The sequence below is a fragment of the Alligator mississippiensis genome, chromosome 4, assembly GCF_030867095.1.
Source record: "Alligator mississippiensis isolate rAllMis1 chromosome 4, rAllMis1, whole genome shotgun sequence".
Taxonomy (NCBI): domain Eukaryota; kingdom Metazoa; phylum Chordata; order Crocodylia; family Alligatoridae; genus Alligator; species Alligator mississippiensis.
Window position 1 is genome coordinate 235,954,965 of NC_081827.1, and position 23,085 is coordinate 235,978,049.

Below are 23,085 nucleotides of genomic sequence, written 5' to 3' on the forward strand. Positions count from 1 at the left end.
TTAAAAACTTAACTCTGCATTAAAAATGTTTCTAGTCTTAAAACAAGTTCATTTTAGAGTTTAATTTCTTTAGGATTTCCTTACTGGCTTAGGCTAACTCTGATTATACTTACCCATTGCTTTTGTTTCTTCTCTTTTAGCATTCAGAAGGGAAAATTTAAATTTTGCTCTGACTTCACTTTTTGGACAACTGACTAGAAGCAAATATAATGACAGGTAGTCTTTGCTTTCATCATCTAAACCTTTTGGGTTTACTCTCAGGCACCTGAAAAAAAGGAAGATAGGCACAGATTTAAAAGATTTAAACTTTAAAACCAGACACAGAATAAAATTAAGAAACCATACCATTCTAAAAACACTCTTTTTATTATAAGCCTTTAAAAAAGGCTTCTTGGATTCAGTGTTTAACAATTAAATTTGTTACTGAACTTTAAAACACAAATTTAAAGGAGCCACAAAGAACTGACAATACAAAGTTGAAAGCACAACCACCTTACCACTTCATTTTATCATTTGGCCCTGATGAAAAGGTAGAACTCTTTAAAACTTCACCCATTTCTTCTCGGCAAAAGCTGAAGTTATTAATGGTCCACATGTAGGAAAATTTTACTACTTTAACCTGAACAAAAGATATATGAAAAAAAAAATCAGTACAAATGCAATATAGTTACTTAATTTGTAATTCACTTTTTTTTTTTTTACATAAATTACCCTCTACCTATGAGACTGTCAACAAAGTTCTGTTTGGTTTTGAGAAAAATGTATTCTGACAGACAGGTCCTCTAATAGGAAAAGCCCAGTCACTGCAGTTTGTCCAATTTACCTGTGTATAACACCAGCTTTCAGCTACGGGTCCACTGGACATCTCTCCAGGTGGTGGAGGCGTGGGGACCCTCGACATTGCCACTTTTATTGCAGATTTACAGCATCAGGGTAGCAATCGAAACTTCAGTAATTTTTCTACAAAAATATAATGATTATAATTAATAAAATGGGACTACCAAAATCAGGCTGCTTCCCCACTGCCCACTTAATATGAGTATTACACTTTGGCAGTTAAGCTATTGTTTCAAGTCAAATACTCAGGTTTTTCAAATAGGTGAGAGAAGGTAGAAGTTTTGAAATAGATCCAAGTTCAGCACCAAATACCTACTGATGACCACATTTTATTCATAGATCTGCAAGAGAGAGATCATAATGAAATATTCAGCTTTATAACTTAACTTCATACCTTGGGAAGGGTGGCTCAAAATGAATTTATTTAAAAAAAAAATACCATGGCTAATTAGTAACCACTCTAATCATGTTATATATCCTCTTTTAGGATCTATTAATTTGGCTTGTAAAGTAAGAAAATATATCATGGGAACTAAAAAAAGAAGAAGACCATATTAAATTCAAAGTTATCCTGCATTTGGGTAAGGACAACCCGGTCCCCCAATAATTAGATTCTTTACATGAAAAAACTTATTAATTTGTTATAACTTTCCATGTATAGAATTGTAATTATTGGAAAGTCATTTTAAATTCACACCCCCCCCCCCCGGCTACAGCAGGGAAAGCAGTGCCAGGGGGGGCAGGTGAAACCAGGAGTCAACATCTGCCCTTGCCCTCCAGCCCCCCCATCCCCCCACGCCCGGTGCATGTACCCCCTACCACCTGTCCTCCCTACCTGGCCCCTACTGCTGCCTGCCCCTCTGCAGCTGCTTACCCTCTACTGTTGCTCTAGCTCTGGGCTCCTGCCTGATCAGGCAGCAGCAGTTGCAGAAGTGGCAGCCCCATGCCCCCGCCCTAGGATGGGTTCAGAGCTGGAGCTGCTGCCACTACCCATATACATGCACGGCACTGCCACAATGGAGGACAGTAACTGGGGTTGGGAGGGGTGCAGAGGCAGCGTGGGACAGACGTGCATTGAGGTGTGGGGGAGCAGCAGCTGACTATCCCCCCTTGCACTCAAATCTCCTCCCCCCTCCACCTATATCGAATGCAGAGGACTCGGTTTGTATTCAAATAAATATGTTAATAATGATAACATGAAACAAAGATGCTCGTAGGACCATAAACTGCTCCAGGTAAGCCAGGGATAAGAGGTCAAAGAGAAAGGAAAATAAAAAAAGCTAGTATGCTGCTCATCAAATCAGTACTAAAGATACAAATCAGATTCTAAATCTGTATACAAAAGAAGCCATAATTAACAGCAGCATTATATATGTCTAAGTAGGGGACTACAATAATTCATGTGGTTGGGAGTTTCTGTGACAGGGGTATCAAATATATAATCCAGGGACCAGATCTAGCCTATAGAGCTATTTCTTCCGACTCACAGGCCTCCTGGAATAGCTCCCAGCAATGGATCCCTGATGGGCAACAGTTACCAATCCTCCCCCTGCCCTCCCCTAAATGCTGCCACTTGCCCCAGACGCAGTCCAGGAGGCTCCTTGTAGTCTGGACTGACCCCATGAGTAGCCCCATGATCCAGATTTTAGGATCCTGGGGCGGATTTAAGTCCCACCATTGTTGGTAACTTTTCAGAATCACGTTTTCCTCTATTATATGAGAATCAGAGGAAATAGGGACTCTAAAACATTCTTTATGCATTTAACATATCATGAACGTGCCTTAAGTAACCTATCACTTAAACAAGAGTACACACATGCCATGCTGATAAAATATTTCTAGTAGCTGGCTATTAATTGACTACAATTTTTTTTATAGACTTGCAAAGCTGTTATTCTGAACTTCGACAAACATTTTTATGCCCGTTCATATCAGATAATTTGATTTTTCCTCGGAATTTTTAGTCAGAGCTATCATTTTTGTCTAACTTTTAGACAAATGAAGTAAATCTTACCAATTTTGTCCCAAACCCATTTTTTAAAGTTGTTGCAGTCCAGAATGTATAAAGTAATGTGGTTAAACTTTGTGGGGGGGAACATATATTTTGTATCAACATGGTCACAAGGAATACGACTACAGTTTGGATTAAGTTATTAAATGCGAGTAAAATAAGATTTGCATTCAATAATTACTTATACTTATTGCACGGGGGGGGGGGTGTGGGAAGAAGTCTTATTGATGACACTGGCAACTAGGAAAAGAAAGAATATGGATTTTCCCCCCCTCAAAGATGCAACACCAAGTTTTTAAAGTTTTCCTATGCCTGCCCTCCACTATACTTGTAAGAAGATTTCTATTAAGTCTTAATGGTTGCCACTTCTTTTAGGCAAATTAAAAGAAATGTGATAGCTTTGCTGTCATGTTCCTTCCACCTCACAATGCTTTTCTTCAGCTCTGAAAGTGTTAGCGAAGGGAACAGCTAGCTTTCCTTACATAAGGTACATCAGCAAAATGAAATTTTCCTTTGCATCACAGAAACTTCTCCAGATTGCCATTGACTTACTCTTTCTACAGTGTCTAGCAGGAGCAGGATAAGTCTACTTTGCAAATGAATCTCCATAGCCTAATACCAAATAAAGCCATTAGCATCATTTGCTATTATAACTGAACTACAAATAAAAGCTTCCACTAGGCCTGTCACTGGTGTTAAGACACCTTATGAGCATTCCAGAAAAAAAAACAAAACCCAGTCAGCTTCACATTTATGAAGTGAAGCTTGACAGGTGATTATTCACATGCCCAAAGGCTCTGAAGTTTTTGATTTTACCTATCTAAAAAGGAGCAATGACACATGAAGCTTTTAAGATAAATTATTTTTGCTATACATAAATACTAAATATAGATTACAGGCAAGACCATCTAAAGTTCTATTGCAATAATATAACTTTTTAAAACAGAGCTATATGTAACCAGGGGCTTTCAACAGCCAGTAGGTTCCTTTAATTACAGGGAATATCATTATACTTCATTCCTTTATGCAGAAACAGAACCTATATCCAAGGTAGTTAATTTGAAATGCAACTATGTATTCATCCCCAAAACTGAACAAATCCGACATTTATAGATAATCTGTATAGACAATGCCTCCCACTTTCACATCATCAACAGATTTCATCAGCATATGCCTAACATTTGTAAAAACATTAAGAAAATATTAAGCAAAAATCAGTCTCCTGGAAAACGCCACTAGTCACCTCTAGAGGTGCACCGATACATCGGTCCATATCATATCAGCACCAATAAAGGAAAAATTGACATTATTGGCAATGGGCTTTTTTTGGCTGATGTGGCCAATAATATTGCCAATAAACGCTGCATGAATGTGCACAGCTGCAGCATGCATGAGGTCAGGAATGCAGTCCAGAAGCCTGGAGAGCAGCACCTGGCTGGTAAGTCTGTGGGGGGGAAGGGACACAGGGGAGGGAAGGGTGTGGGGTGGGGGAGATCGAGGTCCCCACAATGCTAGAGGGAGTGGGGCTGGGGCAGGCGCTGCACAGCTGGGGCAAGGCAGGGCACAGGATCAAGCTGCAGCTCTTTTGGGGGGTGTGGGGGAAGGGTGGCTCCTGCCAATGCGCGCACCCCGAGGGAGGCATGTGCCCCCGGATCTGTGCATGGGGCAAGGGCAAGCTGCTGTTGCGCATTGGGGATGGAGGCTGTACTGGCCTCTTCCCGGCAGGGGGGCTGGACCCAGGCTGTGCCTGGGGCAGGCAGGGTCAGAGCAGGCAGCAGCAGCGCTGGAAAGGGTGGCTATGGTATAAAGTTTGCGCAGCCAGTGATAACTTTCACAATTTGAACAGGTTTTGAATGCAAGCTTTTCATGCTAGAACTTTTCAATTTTTTTAGAAGAACCAGACTCACAGCACCATTCTGCAGCAGGGACTTGCTAATAAGCAGCTTATTACCTTCTATATTGCAGTTCCCTCCTCCCCCACCCACCAGTTTTTCAAGTGGTTTGGAGCATAGCTCCAGTTTGGCCTCCTAAAAGCAGCACGGAACCGGCACCACCGTTCCAGCCCAGCCCTGCAGCAACAGTGCCAGCACCCTGCAATGGCTGCTATGGGGCCAGCGTGAAGCCATGTTCCATGCCACAGGTTGCCACAGGGATGGAGCCTGCCAGTATGTATCTAAGGTAAGGAGGAGTACGGTGAAGGGCGAGGGAGACATTGGGGGGGGGGGGAGTGTCAGGGTGTGCGGGGGGGGCGGGGGGCAGGTGACAGCTGCAACTTTGGCTCCAACTCTGGCAGTTTGGGGCCAAAGCCACAGCAGCTGCTTCCCCCAGCCCCCATGCTCAATTGTAAAGTGAGAAGCTTTCCCCACTTGATGTTAAAAGGGTGGGGCGGAACCTCACCTTCTAATTGAGTAAATTCCATAATAGGCTTAAACTGTTACTGCAGCTAACAGTGCAGGAACTAATATAATAAACAAGTAAAGGATAACAAGAAATTGTTTTTTAGATATATAGGGAGTAAAAGGAAGGCCCAGGGAGGAATAGGACCCCTACTAAATGGGCAGAAGCAATTGGTGACAGACAGGGTGGACAAGGCTGAACTACTCAACAAGTTCTTTGCCTCAGTGTTCCTAAGTGAGGGGTAAGACAAGTCTCTCACTGGGATGGTAGAGAGGCAGCAGCAAGACGCCAGACTTCCATGCGTAGACCCTGAGATGGTGCAGAGTCACTTGGAGGAACTGGATGCCTTCAAGTCGGCAGGCCCGGATGAGCTCCATCCGAGGGTACTGAAGGCACTGGCTGACGTCCTTGCACAGCCACTGGCGAGAATATTTGAACACTCGTGGTGCACGGGCCAAGTCCCGGAGGACTGGAAAAGGGCCAATGTTGTCCCCATTTTCAAGAAGGGGAGGAAGGAGGACCCAGGCAACTATAGGCCAGTCAGTCTCACCTCCATCCTTGGCAAAGTCTTTGAAAAAATTATCCAGGCTCACATTTGCGAGAGCCCAGCAGGACAAATTATGCTGAGGGGAAATCAGCACGGGTTCATAGCAGGCAGATCATGCCCGACTAATCTAGTCTCTTTTTATGACCAGGTTACGAAACGTCTGGACACAGGAGGAGGGGTGGATGTCGTATACTTAGACTTCAGGAAGGCCTTCGATACAGTATCCCACCCCATACTGGTGAACAAGTTAAGAGGCTGTGACTTGGATGACTACACCGTCCGGTGGGTGGTGAATTGGCTAGAGGGTCACACCCAGAGAGTCGTAGTGGGTGGGTCGGTTTTGACCTGGAAGGGTGTGGGCAGTGGGGTCCCGCAGGGCTCGGTCCTTGGACCGATACTCTTTAATGTCTTCATCAGCGACTTGGATGAGGGAGTGAAGTATACTCTGTCCAAGTTTGCAGATGACACAAAACTGTGGGGAGAAGTGGATACGCCGGAGGGCAGGGAACAGCTGCAGGCAGACCTGGACAGGTTGGACAAGTGGGCAGAAAACAACAGGATGTAGTTCAACAAGGAGAAATGCAAAGTGCTGTACCTAGGGAGGAAAAATGTCCAGCATACCTACTGCCTAGGAAATGACCTGCTAGGTGGAACGGAAGTGGAAAGGGATCTTGGAGTCCTAGTGGACTCCAAGATGAACATGAGTCATCAGTGTGACGAAGCCATCAGAAAAGCTAATGGCACTTTATCATGCATCAGCAGATGCATGACGAATAGATCCAAAGAGGTGATACTTCCCCTCTATCGGGCACTAGTCAGACCGCAGTTGGGAGTACCGCGTGCAATTCTGGGCGCTGCACTTCAAGAGGGATGTGGATCACCTGGAGAGGGTCCAGAGAAGGGCCACTCGTATGGTTAAGGGCTTGCAGGCCAAGCTCTACGAGGAGAGACTAGAGAACCTGGACCTTTTCAGCCTCCGCAAGAGAAGGTTGAGAGGCGACCTTGTGGCTGCCTATAAGTTCATCACAGGGGCACAGAAGGGAATTGGTGAGGTTTTATTCATCAAGGCGCCCCCGGGGGTTACAAGAAACAATGGCCACAAGCTAGCAGAGAGCAGATTTAGACTGGACATTAGGAAGAACTTCTTCACAGTTAGAGTGGCCAAGGTCTGGAACAGGCTCCCAAGGGAGGTGGTGCTTGTCACAACCCAAGGGTGTGATTTTTGTTTGTGTGCGCTTTGGCACCGCTGAATTATTTTCCCGCCGTTTGAAGCTTTCTTTGCAGGGTGCATTTCTTCTTTGCAGCATAGAAATGCACGTTGCAAGGAGTTCCCGCCATTTGTATTTAAATTCGTGCCCCACTATTGGTTGTTTATTCCCACGTGGCGGCTAGCGATTGGCTTGCTGGCTGTATAAGAGGCTTGGGTGGTTTCCACCCAAGTTGGAGAACTTCGAGCACGCTGCAGAGTGCCTCTATGGAGATTTGACCTGCGGCTGGCTGATCGATAGACTGATCGCCTATTGATTCTTCTCCCCATCGCAATCCTCAACGTATCCCTCTTCCCTGCGCACAAAAAGTTCCACGGAGCCTCGACAACTTTGTGTGAGTCAGAGTTTTGTCCGAGTCCTTAACTTAGGGATTTAAGCGGAGCTTTACCTGGGAAACTGTCCAGCCTACACCGCGACCATCTACGGTGTAAGTAAACAATCTTGAATCAACCACTAAGCGTCCGTGCCTAATTCTAGCGTGTCGCCTGCTTTCTCCGACCCAGCGTGTCCGGGCTGCTGGCCACAGCCCCCGACGCAGAAAAAGGGCCCCGGATCGCTCCCGGCCCGCACAGTGCTCTCCCCTACCCTGGGGGTCTTCAAGAGGAGGTTAGATAGGCATCTAGCTGGGGTCATCTAGACCCAGCACTCTTTTCTGCCTATGCAGGGGGTCAGACTCAATGATCTATTGAGGTCCCTTCCGACCCTAGCATCTATGAATAATCTAGAAGTCAAAGGAAAACTGATAAAAATTAAAGTATTAGCAAAAAGCCTTAATTGTAGGGTTTGTAATATTTTTGTGTGGTCTCAATATTTTCCCTACATTTAAAAGGGACTGAAAATACCTGAGAATTATAAAATGACTATTTATTGACATTTTTGTTGTTTTGTTGATGGAAGTTAAAAAAAAAATGCAGACAAATTCTTGAAGGTTTGTGGATATACATTAATCAGTTACAACAACTCTTGCTTTTAATTCCTGCTAAATACTGAACCTAAATTTAGAAACCAGATATGAACTAGAATCCAATATCCATGTTTACAAAGATGAACCTTTGATTTGTTAATCTGAAGTATATACAAATCCCCCTCCCATCCAATAAATTTGCAAATTCGTTCAAATTAATGTTCCAGTTATATGGCAGTAGCCCAGTTCCCATAATTAAAGTGCTTAACTGAATTTTGATTTTATAAGATTGTCTATAGTGTGAATCAATCATTTTTTAAACTTCCTATCTGAGAAATGGACTGATGGGGAGAAAGTAAGGGTTTTGGTAATGGACTGATTAAAAGTTATATGGCTTCTAATTATTGGCTGAGATCGAGTATGCAATTAGAGATGAAGGAAGTAGCACAACATTTATGCACCCAGGAACCTGGCCTTGCTGTGTAAGTCACTTAGTTATCTTTTTATTGCTCTAATATTGGATCTACTAGACACAGGATCTGACGCTGCTTATGTAGTAAAGGCAGACCAGACCGTGCTAAGTCACAATTAGCATAAATAGGCATGAGAAATTTAACGTTTGTAAGGTACTTCAAGATTAAAAGTGGAAAAACATAGTTATATGCCTGCGCAGCAGCTATGTCATTGGATACTGCCTCACATATGAAGGTAATAACTCCAGTAACTGGTTAAACTGACTAGGGACTGGTTTATTCCACAGAGCCATTATCTTAATGGTCTGTCTTGTAAGATGACCACTTGCTTATAAAAATAAATGTATTAAATATTGCTATTGGAAAAATAAAATCCAAATTTGATGGCAAGATTGTCTCATTAAAATAAAAGCAGTTAGCAGGCCTTCTTTTCCTGTAAACAAACAAATTGTACTATATGATGTAATTTTATTGCATCTAATTACCAGGATTAACTAGCTGCTCTTTTGTTTCAAATGTTAAACGGCATTCCCTCTATATACAATGATATTAAACTACATTTCCTGCTGAAAGACATGCTGCACTTACTCAATAATATGTATTTGTAAAGTCTATTAAGGTTAGGCAGTTTTTCAATTTGCTCAATATCACGATTTGTTTCTCTAAAGAAAAGACTGAAAAGAAAATAATTCTAAAATAATGCTTTAAAATGAAATAAGAAAAATTACACATCTGAACGTGGGACACAATTTACTTCAGCATAAGCATCAATATAAATTTTAATTCGCGTAGTATGGTTCAAATTGACATTTTCATTACATATTAGACACACTCCATTTAAATTATGAATATTTCAAAGTTTAAGTGTATACAGTATTGTAAATAAGATAGTTAGTTCTTAGATAAATTAGGAATAGGAAGTCTTGGGTTCTGAGTGGGAGTATCAGCTTTACAAGACAGGAAAAAAAATTAAGGAATATGTCTACACTGCAGTGTAGTTCAGATGTACCCGAGCTAAATTTAAAATAGCTAGCTCAAACACTGCTAACAGAACAACTACGGAAGCGCAGAGCTCAGTATGGACTAACCTCCCGAGTATTTACTCCATACTGAGCTATGTAGAGTCATAGATAGGCTACAAGCATAAATTTCAAGCTGACTTGTATGTCTATAGAGGCTTCAGTTTCTTATTCTGTTTCTATGCCACCAGTCTTACTCTTTCCCTTATCTGTTTCTGCCTCCTCTCCATCTTTGCAGTTTCTTTCCTAACGTGTTTAGAATTATGTACAACATACTGCACTGAACACTCAGATGCGTCCAATGACCCAGATCCTGAGCAGAGCACTGCAAGTGAAACAGCCTCAAGTTGACAAGACTTTCTTCTGCTTGAAAATCAAGGCAGCAGAACATGTTTTGTTAAATTTCTATCCACTTTAGCTGACAAAATGCTTTTGTCAAGATCTAATTTGTTGGAAAAATCTGATGAAACACACACATCTAGCATTTGGAGCTCCGATTTAGTTGTCTAACAGGTGATACAAATCTTTCTTTCAGTTACTAATTGTAGTCTATGTATTATCCCATGACATTTAATTTTTTTCAGTCTCACTAAAACGAAGGCAACAAAATTAGGAGAAAGCAAGCAAGTCAAATCACGTTTTTATAGTAGTTTTAAAAGGCTGCCAATTCTGGAATATAAGCTTGTCAATTTATAAAAAAATAATACCAGAAACTGAGTATTAATTTTAAAACATGTTCTGACCTAGAATCAGTTTGATTAGTTTAATAATTACTGGATGCATGTTCACCTTTATTAATATAGTAAATAGGTGAACTTACTGTAATAAACCCCCTAAAATTCTATTTTTAACCAAGTCACTGACATTACTTATACTGAATTTATAAGTTAAGATTAGATTAAAAGTGGTGGTACTGGTAATAAGCACAGTTCACTTCTACCTGTTGATCATAAGAACATCTAATTTTAAAATGCTATTTTCTCCTCTCTCATTCTGGCACGTATTAATAAAGCAAACATCAATTTAAGGCCTTTGGGGGGGGGCAGAGGAGGAGGGGATGGGGAACAGAAGAAAGCTCAGTCTGTTTTACACTTCCATACATACTTCATTAACATACATACTTCATTACAGAGAGCAAAGGCAATTACCACTGAAGGTAATGACAATAAAATGTTGGGGAGGATCCAGATGAGAATTTTTTCAAAAGAAGCAGATATTACAGTTCAACTGAGGGACTGCTAGAGAACTCCCTTCCTCCAACATCCACATGTGTGTTGAAGGTAAAGCCTGGAGATTTAGTATGTTATTTTTCTTGTGCTTTCTTTGCAATTTTCATCATTATTTTATCCATGTTATTTTGATGTAAAAATACCTAGATGCAGTATTTTTCCTCCCAAAGTAAAAATGGCTGCGCCAGGAGAAAAACAACATGGGAACAACCAGGGTTAAAAATCACTCTCAGGAGTTTCTCCTGGGAGAGTGAAGTCTGTACATGCTGACAACACAGGCTGATCCTGGGCAATCAGAGGCAGCCAATCAGCACTGCAAGCTTTTCACTCCTCAGGGCCTCAGGATTCGAATGTCTGTAATGCGGCTCTGGGTAGGTTTTTCTACCAAGATAAAAAACCTGGGAGAATTCTCCCAGATTTTTTGAACATGTATATGCAACCTTCGTTTTGCATACACCCTTTTTGATGGAGAAAAATCTAGAAAATTACTCCAAGGAAACTATTTTGCATGTCAACACCCATGAATTATAAACAACTAAGGGCTCATCAAGTTTAAAGTGCTTAAAAAAGGAGACTTCTTGCATTTCAAAAATCCAAACTTTGCTTTCTCTGTACTGCAGTGCACATACACAGAACACGTTTTTTGGGGGGTGTTGTTTGTTTCGGGGGGGGGGAGGGGGGTTGTGACAATTTCATATGTGGTGTTTAATTTGTAAGGTTTGGTAACTATGCCAAACTGTTCTCTATGGAAGCTATTTTGCCATAGAAAAGTTATAGTGGAGCTGTAACCATCACCACTCTGCATTACAAGCATGCCACAACTTGGAGTTTGCATGAAATGTTACCAATCTACTTTCAGTGGCCAAGAACGTACCTCAGTTTAGGACAATTCTTCTTTGCTTGGTAACTTGGTTTTTAAATAGGTAAGCAAAGCATTAAATTTTTCAATTTAATTCAATTTTATTATTAAGGATTCTGGCAGAAAGCCATGCTCCCCAAAACAACATAACAGACATATAGCATTACATTTTTATTTCAAGAACCATAATGGCAAACTGTGGATAAGTATATGAGTACCTGGAATGATAACACTTTTCAAGTAGTAGAGTTGGAATGTTAGTGTGGACATGATGGGGCACTTTGTACTTGAAAGCTTGTCTACAATCTCTCCCAATTGGTCCAATAAAAGATATTACCAAGAAAAAAACAAAAACATTTCTCTCAAAATTTAGCAAGATTGATTTAACCGATAATGTAATATAAATCCATTGTTTAACTGGTTTTCCTGTTGGGCCAGTCAACAAGAGTACTGGCCCAAATATGACAACTAATACTTACACAATAGGAAATGGGGGGATAAACTCCAGGTATTAGTTCTTTGACTCCAAAAGTCATGTTTTTACAAGCTAGCAAAGCATGAAGTAGCAGCACTGACTGCCAGCACCCCCAAAAGACTGTCAAAACAAACCAGTTTTAGCAGAGAATGTTAACCCCAGTTAACCTCAAACAATTATACCACCCATCTAATCAACAAAGCATTTTATACAGACCTCAACACAAAACTTGTGAAGTATGACCCCTCTAACAGCTGAGGAAATGAAACAGGTTGAGCATCCTGCAGCCAAGAGCAAGACAACGCAAGAGTCTAGATTAAAATTCAGGAGCCACAGTCCTTTATTCATATCTCTCTTATTTGATCCAATCGGTTGATATACTATACTACAGTATTGACATTTTATTCAAGGATCTTTCAGACCCCAGGATATACTCCACTGAAATTACTATGTAAATTTATTAACTGATTTTGAGATTAATCTTCTCCTCCCATGCTCTAGAAAGAAAATTCAAAAGTGGAGGAGGAAGAGGAGAAAATGCACACTAGAGGTTCACAGATGTATCAGTTGGCTATCAGATCGGCACCGATAATGTCATTTCTCCTTTTATTGGCTGTTGGCTTTTTTTGGTAGCCGATAGTTATGGCCGCATGCCAGGAGCAAGCTGGTGAGCACAGTCCCGGTCCCCACACCCTTCCACCAGCCTGAGCCCACAGAAGACTACAGGTCCTGGCGAGCAGCAGGAGGGGGCACTGAAAAACAGTCAAAGGGCACCAGGCTCAGCAACAAAGGGAGCGTTACTGGCTCCGGCTCCAGCTCCTGCTGCCACTGCCATGGCATAGCATCATGGCGCATGCAACAGGTGCCTGAGCATCGGGGCTGCTATGAAGGCATTGGGCTGCATGTAAGACGCCATGCATGGGACATTCCGGTCTACTGGGCACAGGGCGCCTTTGCAAAAGCGGTTTCTCCCTGATGGCTGTGGGAGCTTGGCTGCACAGAGCCTGCCAAATCTGGAGGCTCCCAATGTGCCTGGCATCGCTGTCCACACGAGGGTCTGCTCTGCCTACCCAGGATAGCAGCATGGGCTGCACAGGGAGCAGGGCTGCGGGTAGGAGCCATGGTTATTGAACTGGCATTGGCTGATATGGTTGGTAATTATGGGCTATTGGTATAGGCCAAGAAAATCTTTATCGGCACACCCTTAATACACGCGCTAGAGGCTGAAGTTTGTTCTGGCAGACAATAAAAGATGCCTGATTCTGACTAATCAAGAAAACCCATTTTTCACTTTTTCACGCTATTCTGTTCCCCTCGCCCACCCGTGCTGTTTGGTTCATGTCAACATGTCAAAATAGCACTCGGACTGAATGGGATTAGAATTTTGCTTTCGTCACGTACACTTGTAATCTTCACACACACTATTTCATTAAGACTTCACTTGAAAGTTTAAAATATAGTTTGGGGTGGATAACATTGCTGAATCTACAGAATTCCAAAGGGAATTTAGCGGCAAAGAAATGCTTATACAAGTTTTCAGTTTGGGCCACACCTATGCTTCAACTCTGAATTAGTAAAACTGGCAACAATTTTAATGAGTCAAGACAACAAAGCAAATAAACATCTTGCTACAAAAAGCACACTATAGCGCTGATGAACCAAAAACAGTCATTTAATGATAGTACAAAAATGCAGGAATGCAACACATACATGAAACTTTGTTCTCCGAACAAAATCCCTTAACTTATTTCAAAATGTTTCTGTTATGAGAGGCGCAAGTATGGCTGCTTCCCAGTAAGATCTTAACTCCCAAAACCTCCTTGTTGAAATGACTACAACAAAAACAAACCTTTAAAAACAGGGGGAAGGGAAGGACAGGAATTAAATGCACTTCTAAGTGCTCCACTGAAGGACTATAGGTTTCAGATGATATTCCTAAAAACTATTAAAAAATACTCTTCTCCTCAAACAAAACCGAATTACATACCTACATAGCCTAAAACAGAACTTCTTTTTGGGTCTGGCAAAGTCTGGAAGAATCATTTTCAGCCTCTCTCAGAAAGCCCATCCTTGCACTCCTTGGGCCCAGTCTCATTCCTTTTAGGGTAGGTCAGGGGCAGGAGCTAAGAAACCACTGGAGGAGGAAACTATACCTGTTGCTGTGCTAGAAAAAATATGTACAATTAAAAGGTTCACTCTTAATGATCCTCAAGCGGACTTCCTGAGCACTGGCCACATTTGTTAAGTCTGTATTTCACATGCAGCAGCCTGGGAGAGGAAGATGTAGAACATATAGTTTTGTAATTGGGCTTTGTTTGAGAAGAGAATTTTTGAATGGTTTCACTGAACACAAATGTGAAGACAAGCAAAGTCACATAACAAAATTACTCAACTTGCCTGCTTATGGCTCAACAAAATCTCAAAGTGAAGAAGCAGGATTACGTAAACAGCTGACTTGCATCTTATTAAAGGGGACCAAAGACACAGTCCGAAATAACCAGTGGACCAAGAGGCCTTTTATTGTCTGCATGCCTAGACTGCTCACCCCAGCAACATTTTGGAAGCATAAGCCAAATGTCAAGATAAAACACAGAATCCCTTTTTAGCTTTTCTGTGTTGTTTTCTTGTTCTCAAGCTTCTTACAGCTCTTCATTGATGTACTCTACCTACCTTGACTGATGAATACAGCTCTTCTGCCTCTAAGTAGCTGCAAACAGGGATAAGACCCATTATAACGGATCAGCAGACTGTCCCTGCAATGACTGTCCTCAGAATAAAAGCAGCATTGATGTTTGTCTAAAGCCTGCCTCGCAGAATCCCTCTCTACTTGCTATTTATCACGTAACATCCCCACAACAAGTACAGGTACTCCTCACTTAACAACCTACCTGTTTAACGACCGCGCGGACTTACGACCAGCTCTCCGAGCAGTCGGTACTCTAAGCAGGTAGGTCGTTAAGTGAGGAGTACAGTACCTATATTGTGGAAACGGTGCACCGCAGGTTCAGCACGGCGGGGTGGACAGCTCCCACGCTCGCGGCCCGGGTGGGGTGGGGCGCACGGAGTGGGCTTTCCTCGCCGGGGCCGGAGCAACTCCACCAGCTCCCACCTGCCTGCAGGCGCGATGCCCCAGGCCCCACACGACAACAGCCGGCAGGGCGCAGAGCAGCCCCGTGCGCGGGTCTGGAGGGTGGGTTTAAGGGCGGTGGTTAGATCTGCCTGCTGGAGCCGAGCTTCCCTCCTGCTCCCTGGTGCCAGCTCCTTTCCTCTCTCAGCATCCTCTTCCCACCAGCCCTGGCTTCAGGGCCAAATGCTGCCCTGGTGCTGGCAAGAGGGGGGGGAGGGAGCAGTTTGGCCCCCCGCCCCAGGGACGCGGCTGCCAGCACACGGTCCTGCGGGGAGCACTTTGCTGCTCAGAGCGGCCCCTCGCTTATCGAGTCGCAGGAACGGAACTCGGTCGTTAAGTGAGGAGTAGCTGTACAGTAAGTTACTTTCATGAAACCAGTGTCAACACATTTCAATAGAATTTAACAGGACAAATTTGATTTAAATCAAATCGATTCAAATCACAATTTAAATCACTGGTCAGGAATCATTATTTTCTACTAAAAATGCATTCTTGTTGTTTGATATTCTTTATTCATTTAACTTCTTGAAACTTTACACTTTGAGAGAAAGGTAAGGGCTTGACTGTGTGTCCACAAACTCACAGAGTCAATAGGGCTGATGGGTGGGTAATCAGGTCTGTTATCTCTCCACTCCATATACTGCTGTTAACAAGGATGTTATCTCTGGAGACAACAAACTCTCCCTATGCTTGAAGAAGGGTGTTTGTGTCCGAAAGCTTGCAAAGAACAATTTTTCCAACTAATTAGCTGCTCTAATAAAAGATATCATACCTACCCAAAGAACCTTGTCTGCCTATGATCTCTGTGTGCGGGCCGGGAGCGATCCGGGCCCTTTTTTCGCGCCGCGGGCTGTGGCCAGCAGCCCGGGCACGCTGGGTTGGAGAAAGCAGGCGACACGCTAGAATTAGGCACGGACGCGTAATGGTTGATTCAAGATTGTTTACTTACACCGTAGATGGTTGCGGTGTAGGCTGGACAGTTTCCCAGGCAAAGCTCCACTTAAATCCCCAGTTTAGGGACTCGGACAAAATCTGACTCACTCACACGGAGTTGTCGAGGCTCCGTGGGTCCTTTTTGCACGCAGGGAAGAAGGATACGTCAAGGATTGAGCTCGGCGACGGGGAGAAGAATCGATAGGTGATCTGTCTATCGATCAGCAGCCGCAGGTTAACTCTGCAGCGTGCTCAAAGTTCTCCTGATGTTCATGGAGTCCTCCCTTGCGGGGTTCTCCTCGGAGTTCTCCAACTTGGGCGGAAACCACTCAAGCCTCTTATACGGCTAGCAAGCCAATCGCTAGCCGCCACGTGGGAATATTTTAACACTAGTCAATAACGGGGCTCGAATTTTAATACAAATGGCGGGAACTCCTTGCAACGTGCATTTCTACGCTGCAAAGAAGAAACGCACCCTGCAAAGAAAGCTTCAAACGGTGGGAAAATAATTCAGTGGTGCCAAAGCACACACAAAAACAAAAATCACACCTTTGGGTTGTGACACTCTAGAGATGCAAATCCAGAGCCTGAGAACAGAAACTAAGCATCAGAGATGCTTCATGGGATCCTCTGGACTGAGAACTAAGTCCCATTGGGAAGAGTGGTTTTCTTTAATCTTTAGTAGGGGTGCACCAATAAAGATTTTCTTGGCTGATACCAGTGGCTGATTATTAATCAGCCATATTGGTCAATTTACAGGAATGCAGCTGGGCAGCTTGGAAAGCAGCATCCTGTAAATTGGGGGGGGGGAGGGGGCAGATTGAGGGAGAGGGGCAGAGGCAGGCACTGCCTAGCCAGGGCAGTGAATGCAACCTCACTGGGAGCGGGGCAGAGCCACAGGAGGCTCATCAAGGGGGCATGGCTCCCCACTGCTGTGCGCTCGGGGTCAGGGGCTGTGTTGACCTCTTCCCAGCAGAGGGGGTGGGGGCGGGGGGTGAGCTTGGGCCAGGGCTACACTCAAGGTCAGCAGTGATGGCACTGGCAGGAGTGGCTACAAGGAATTTTGGGATAGCTATAGCCCACCCTGTATGTACCCCTCCCACCCAGAACCCAACCCCCATGCTGGGAAGAGGCCAGAGCAGCCCCTGGCCCTGAGCCAGCAACAGGCAGCTCATCCCTGCCCTACGCACAAATCCGGGGTGGCATATGCCCCCATTCCTTCCCAGGGGGTGTGCACAGTGCCTGCCCATGCCCCACTCCCTCCCTCGCTGTGGGAGCCTCAATCTGCCCCCCCACCCCTTCACCCCCACAGACTTACCAGCAGGAGGCTGCTCTCCAAGTTGCCAGGCTGCAATCCTGGCTGTGTGCATGCTGCAGCTGTTTGCATGCACATGGCATTTATTGGTGACATTATCAGCTGCATCGGCCAAAAAACGCCGATTACCGATAATGTTAATTTTTAGGGGTACCCTGATAGAGATTTTGAGGGCTGATACGGATAGCTGATATTTAAGGAGGCATATCAGCTGATACCAATCCGATATCCAATACAACTGCCATCAGATGGCAAGTGCAGTGTGGTGGAAGGGGAGGGGGGAGGGAAGAGGTATGGGGGCGCAGATCAATGTCCCCTGTGGTAAGGGAGGGGGCAGCGGCAGACACTGCCCACCTGGGGTGCAGCAGGGGGGGCGGGACAGAGGCACTACTCATGGGGTGTGGGCAGCTCCTGCTTGCACCCTGGGAGGGTGGAGATGGAGGAGGGGAGCATGTGCCCCAGGATCTATGTGGCAGCCTGCAGCTGTGGGGCTGAGCCGGAGTTGGCACTGTGCGTGGCTTTTCTTGCTGTGGGCTGGGCTTGGAGCAGGCTCCAGCAGCGCTGGGAGGAGGCTGCAGCCACCTCAAATTTTGCTGCAGCTCCGCTCCCAGCCCTGTGCCGCTGCCTGACAGCCACGGCTTTTCCCAGTGCTTGGATGGATGTAGGATGTTGAGCCGAGGCTGCACTGGGCAGTGGCACAGGGCTGGCAGTGAAGCTGCGGTGAAATCTGAGGTGGCTGCAAAATCCTCCCAGCGCCGCTGGAGCCCGCTCTGAGCCCAGGCCCGGCAAGAAAAGCCTTGCACAGCCCCGGCTCTGGCTCCAACCCTCAGCTGCAGCCTGCCCAGCACCACGAAGATCCGGGGACACACGCCCTCCTCGCCCTCCCGGGGTGCAAGCGGTGGTGGGAGCTGCCCCTACCCCATAAACCACGCTTCTACCCCTCGCCCCCCCACCTGGCTGGGCAGCACCTGCCCCTGAACCCTCCCTCACTGTGGGGGGCATTGAACTGCCTCCCACACCCCTTCCCTCCTCCTTCCCCTTCCAACTTACCAGCTGAAGGCAGCTCTCCACAGAGCTGGCTCTGCTCTGTGCTGCGCTGCGGCTGCACGCAGTATGGGCATTTATCAGCCAAATTATTGGCCCCATTGGGCCGATATCCAATATAGACAATTTGTTACATCAGTACCGATCCAATATCGGACCAACATATAGGTGCACCTCCATTAATTTTCCTTTTACCGGTGTCTATCTGACATGCCACTGATAAATCGGTGCACCACTAACCTTTACTAATCTATAGAGGAGCCTCTGAGAACCCCATAAGATTGGGCCCTTAATATAGTCCATGGCCTGTTGTGACATATTTATAAAACTTCTAACAAGATTACATAAATATATTGTCTCAAATAGCATATAATTAGATGTTATAATCCCTATTCCATGATGATATATTTTAGCTTTAACATACCTTAAATTAAAACTATCTTTATAAGTTTACTTTAAAAAAAAAAAAGCATCTTAAAAAATAAAAATAAAATTATTAAGTAAAAAAAAATCTGATTTTTAATTTTTTAAAATCGTTTTTATCCACCCTGGAATTTAATAGTTGGAAATCAGGAGAAGCGATACCTTTGGACCAGTTTGCACTTTCCAAACCACAAGTCTGAAAGCCACTGTACCACAGGATGTTTACTATGGAGGTAAAAGCATTAAGATCAACCATCATGTTTGTCAGGTAACTGAACAAAGGACATTTCAAATAAATCGTGTTATCAAATAACTGTTCTCTTGGAAATCATTTCACTGTAGTAAACCATGCTTTTGGGAGGGGGCAGTGTAGATTGCCTATTCCTTGTACTTTATTTGCTCCATTTACTTTAACAATATCCAGACCTGAATGCACTATTCAAATTGAAGACTAACCAATATCAAGCAGGAACAGACAGCCTTGCTCGAATCACAGTAATCCTACTAACACAGCCCAATACATTATTTGATTCTTTGGAGAAACTTATGGTTAACTCATCAAGTTTATTGTCTACCAGACAACATCTATAAAACACTTAGGAATGCCTGAAATTAATAGACATATTTTGTTCAACTTGGTTTTCAAGAAGTTCACCCCAAATATCTACTGCTTTCATGACTATTTCTGTTGACCTCCTGACATAGGCACCTTGCTCCTTAACGATGTGACCATTTGCAATGACTACTCTCTTGCAATTATGAATCAACAAGTCACTCAAAGAGCTATGCTCCCATAAAAATGCTAGGATTAAAAAATACCAGAACCCACTTTACTAAGCACTACTACTTATACAACAGTAGTGCTTATAGTCGAACAGGTCAGACCCTTATTATGCTAGATGCTGCACTAAAACAGTAAATGATGGTCCCTATTCTAAAAGGTTAAAAAACACAAAAAACTATTTATCTGAAAAGTTTTGGTGACATAACTAACTAAGGGCTGAAATAACTGAGAATATTTTTTTTATTTCAATCAGCACATTAAAGTGATGCATTAGATGGGGAAAATTTAACATTTTCCTTCCTTTATCTTAGGCAAAAAAGCCTGACAAGCTTTAGTTTTACTTCAAAAGCTTCTTTCTAAAGAAGAATTTCTGTTATTGTGTACCACAGCACATTCAATGTTGCTTGGAGAACTACTGAAATTATGACACCAAGGGAGAAAATTATGCCATGTATGAGAGATATTCAGAACCACCTAGCCTGACTGACTTAATGATATGCTACAGCCTAACACTTTCACAGACTTCACAGCTCGAAAAATTGATATTTGAATGCATTTTCTTCGTTAGTCGTTTCTTGCTTTCTTTTTTTTAAATCTGGGCAGGATTTGTATGAAGACATGTCAAAGCCAGACAACCACCAAAAAATTGAAAAAATTAAAAGAATGAAGTCAGATCATGATCAAGTACCTCCATGCAAAGGGCCTGTCCCTCAAAAAATCCATGAAGACATGGTGGCAACACTGTGGGATAATGCCCTTTCATATACCATAGCAAAAAAATAGATGGCTCAACGTAGGCTAACACTAGGATCTCTCAAAGCAGCCACTAAATCAGAACAAGATTACGCAATTCTGATGATGATGAGAAGGAGGAATGCCTGAAGATTAGCAGCCATGTACATGGCCGAGATAGTGGAACAATCCATACCATCTTCAACAAAGATTTGGGCATGATAAAAGTATTAGGTGAGACTGAGGCTCAGGAAGGTGAGCACTGATCAGAAAAGAGCACAATTTTACATTAGCTGTGAACTTTTAGGACAATGTCTGGACAAATTATACAGGTGTGCATGTGTGTGTGCGTGTTGTTCCTCCCCTCACCCCCCCAACCAGCATGGGGAAAAAAGTCCCTCATCTTACATCTGCATATAAGGAAACCTCATTAAATATACTATTATTAAACTGCTGCCAAATGCAGCATGTGCTTAGTCATAGAAATTTGATTTAAATGCAGTGAGTATGTCTACAAAACATGGCCCATATGGGTCAAACATGCTGATGGGAACCAACCACAAGGATAAGTTAGTACAGCTCACTGGAATAAGATATATAGTAGTGCCCATCAAGTACAGTCTCCCTGAGTGCTGACTCTTTCAAGTCATGGTGAGCCACTAAACTGACCATATTTTGACTTCCTCTTCACTCCCACAGCTCAGCTGTATCTTTCTTTCCCATTTCCAATGGTTCCTGTTTCTTCACCAGCCTTCAATGTCCAGCAAACGCCATCAAACAGGGCCCCAAACAATTCACCAAGAATCTCTCTGTTGCCACTTCTCTTTGCCTGTTGTATATGATGAATGTCGCTCTGCCCTCCATGAGATGCAGCCAGACCAGCTTGCCTTGCCTCATCTGCATATAAATTTTTGGAGGGTCCCAGGATTTGACAGGAACATCTGGTTCCAGTCATGAGTTGGGGAATTAATTAGGGCATGGATATTTTATGGGGTATCTGGAATATACACACATACTGAGCAGTGCTGAACTGTGGGGTCACTGTGGCTTGAAATGTTATTGACTCTTTTGGGGCCCAGCCCAATGAGCTGTATGGTAAACCATAAGCCTTTTGACTAGGGACTAACAACATACGTAGTTTGTACTGTATATAAAGTAGTTACAAAAGTGTTGCTCAACAGTGTGTTTAAGGAGTACCTGTGCTAAAACTTTCAGCAGTTGCAAAAAGGTAATATGCATCAACTCTGGATGAACTAAGTCTATGGGTCCTATATGGAAATTACTATAGGGGCGTTTATTTCAAGGTCAGTATTTTCAAGTTTGCCCCTGACTTCCATGTGCTCAGGGACTGTAGGGACTGACATTAAAGAAGGGGAAAAGGGGCTGCAAGGGGAAGAAATTGGGGGACCAGAGGGCTACCTGACCTCCCAGATTTATTTTCCCTATTGTAGCAGTGGGAGGGGAGCAAATTCAAGGCCAACTTCCAAAAACTTGATTCTATACCTGTAAAATTATAACAAATGTGCAATTTTTCCATATGCAGTTAGGCCTCAATTTACATGGTATTTTTGCATGGTTTCAGTTATGCACAATCAATTAATTGTGACCCTTTCTTTCTGTGCACAGTATGGATTCACTTTTATACAGTGCAGCACGGTTGCCAAGATGCGCAGCTGCATCTAGAATAAGCTGGTCACTTCCCGCCCTCCCTCCACCACACTGCTTTCAGTGTAGCTGGTAAGCGTGTTGTGTTGTGGTGGAAGGACAGGTGGGGAGGGAAGGGACATGGGGGGGAGGCAGATCAACGCCCCTTGCAGTGAGGGAGGGAGTGAGGCAGAGGCTGGGGCAGGCACTGCCAAGCTGAGTCGGGGTGGGGTGGGCAGGGGACAGAGCTGCGGCTCGTATGGGGGACAGCTCCTACTGCTGCACGCACCCCGAGAGGGGATGGGGGGGCATGTGCCCCCCAAATCTGCATGGGGCAGGCTGCAGCTGTGGGCTAGGCTGCACAGGGCTCTTTTCAGTAGGGGCTGAGCCAGGCTAGGCTTGAGGCAGGCGGTGGTACTGGAAAGGGGCTATGGTGAAATATGGGGGGGCTGTAGCCCCCCCACCCGTAGCCCCTTCCCAGGGCTGCCACCGCCCACCCTGAGCCCAGCCTCTGCCGAAGAAAGCCCAACACAGCCCCAGCTCCCCCTCCCCCCCGACAAGCCGTGGCTCTATACCGTGCCTGCCCCACTTCTCCTTCACTGTTGGGGGCATTGATCTGCATGCCCCTTCCCTCCCACCACACCAGATTTATCAGCTGCAAGTAGCTCTCCAAGCTGCTGGGCTGTGCTCCTCACTGCCTACATGCAGCGTTGCGGATGGCTACATGCATGCATGGGCATCTATCAGCCAAATTATCAGCCACATCTGGAACCCTTATTTCCCATATACCCTTCGTATCTTATGTAATTTCTATTTACACGTTGTTTTTTCAAGGATGTAACCATGGTGGAAATCAAGGCCCAACTGTAGAGAATCTAATTCCTTCGGTGTCATCTTAAATTCAAGTAAATATGGAGGGGGGGGGGGTCTGCATATCTTTTACAAGCATATAAGCTATACCAGGATCCACAGAGAACAGATGAGCAGCTATCTAAAAGACAGCTAAACACACAGTACATGTACCACTTGGTGGAAAGGAAATAGCAGGTCTTTTTGTCTCAAAT

General features: G+C 44.1%; 1 protein-coding gene across 1 annotated transcript in view; it reads right to left on the reverse strand.

The window, feature by feature from the left end:
• Positions 1-23,085, reverse strand: part of SPOPL (speckle type BTB/POZ protein like) — a 58,642-nt gene that overhangs the window by 31,449 nt on the left and 4,108 nt on the right. The window contains exons 2-4 of the mRNA XM_014599582.3: positions 824-960; positions 498-619; positions 114-265 (exon numbers count right to left, since the gene is read on the reverse strand). Coding sequence (XP_014455068.1) covers positions 114-265; positions 498-619; positions 824-901 — 352 coding nt within the window. The 5' untranslated portion in view covers positions 902-960. The remainder of the gene's footprint in view (positions 1-113; positions 266-497; positions 620-823; positions 961-23,085) is intronic.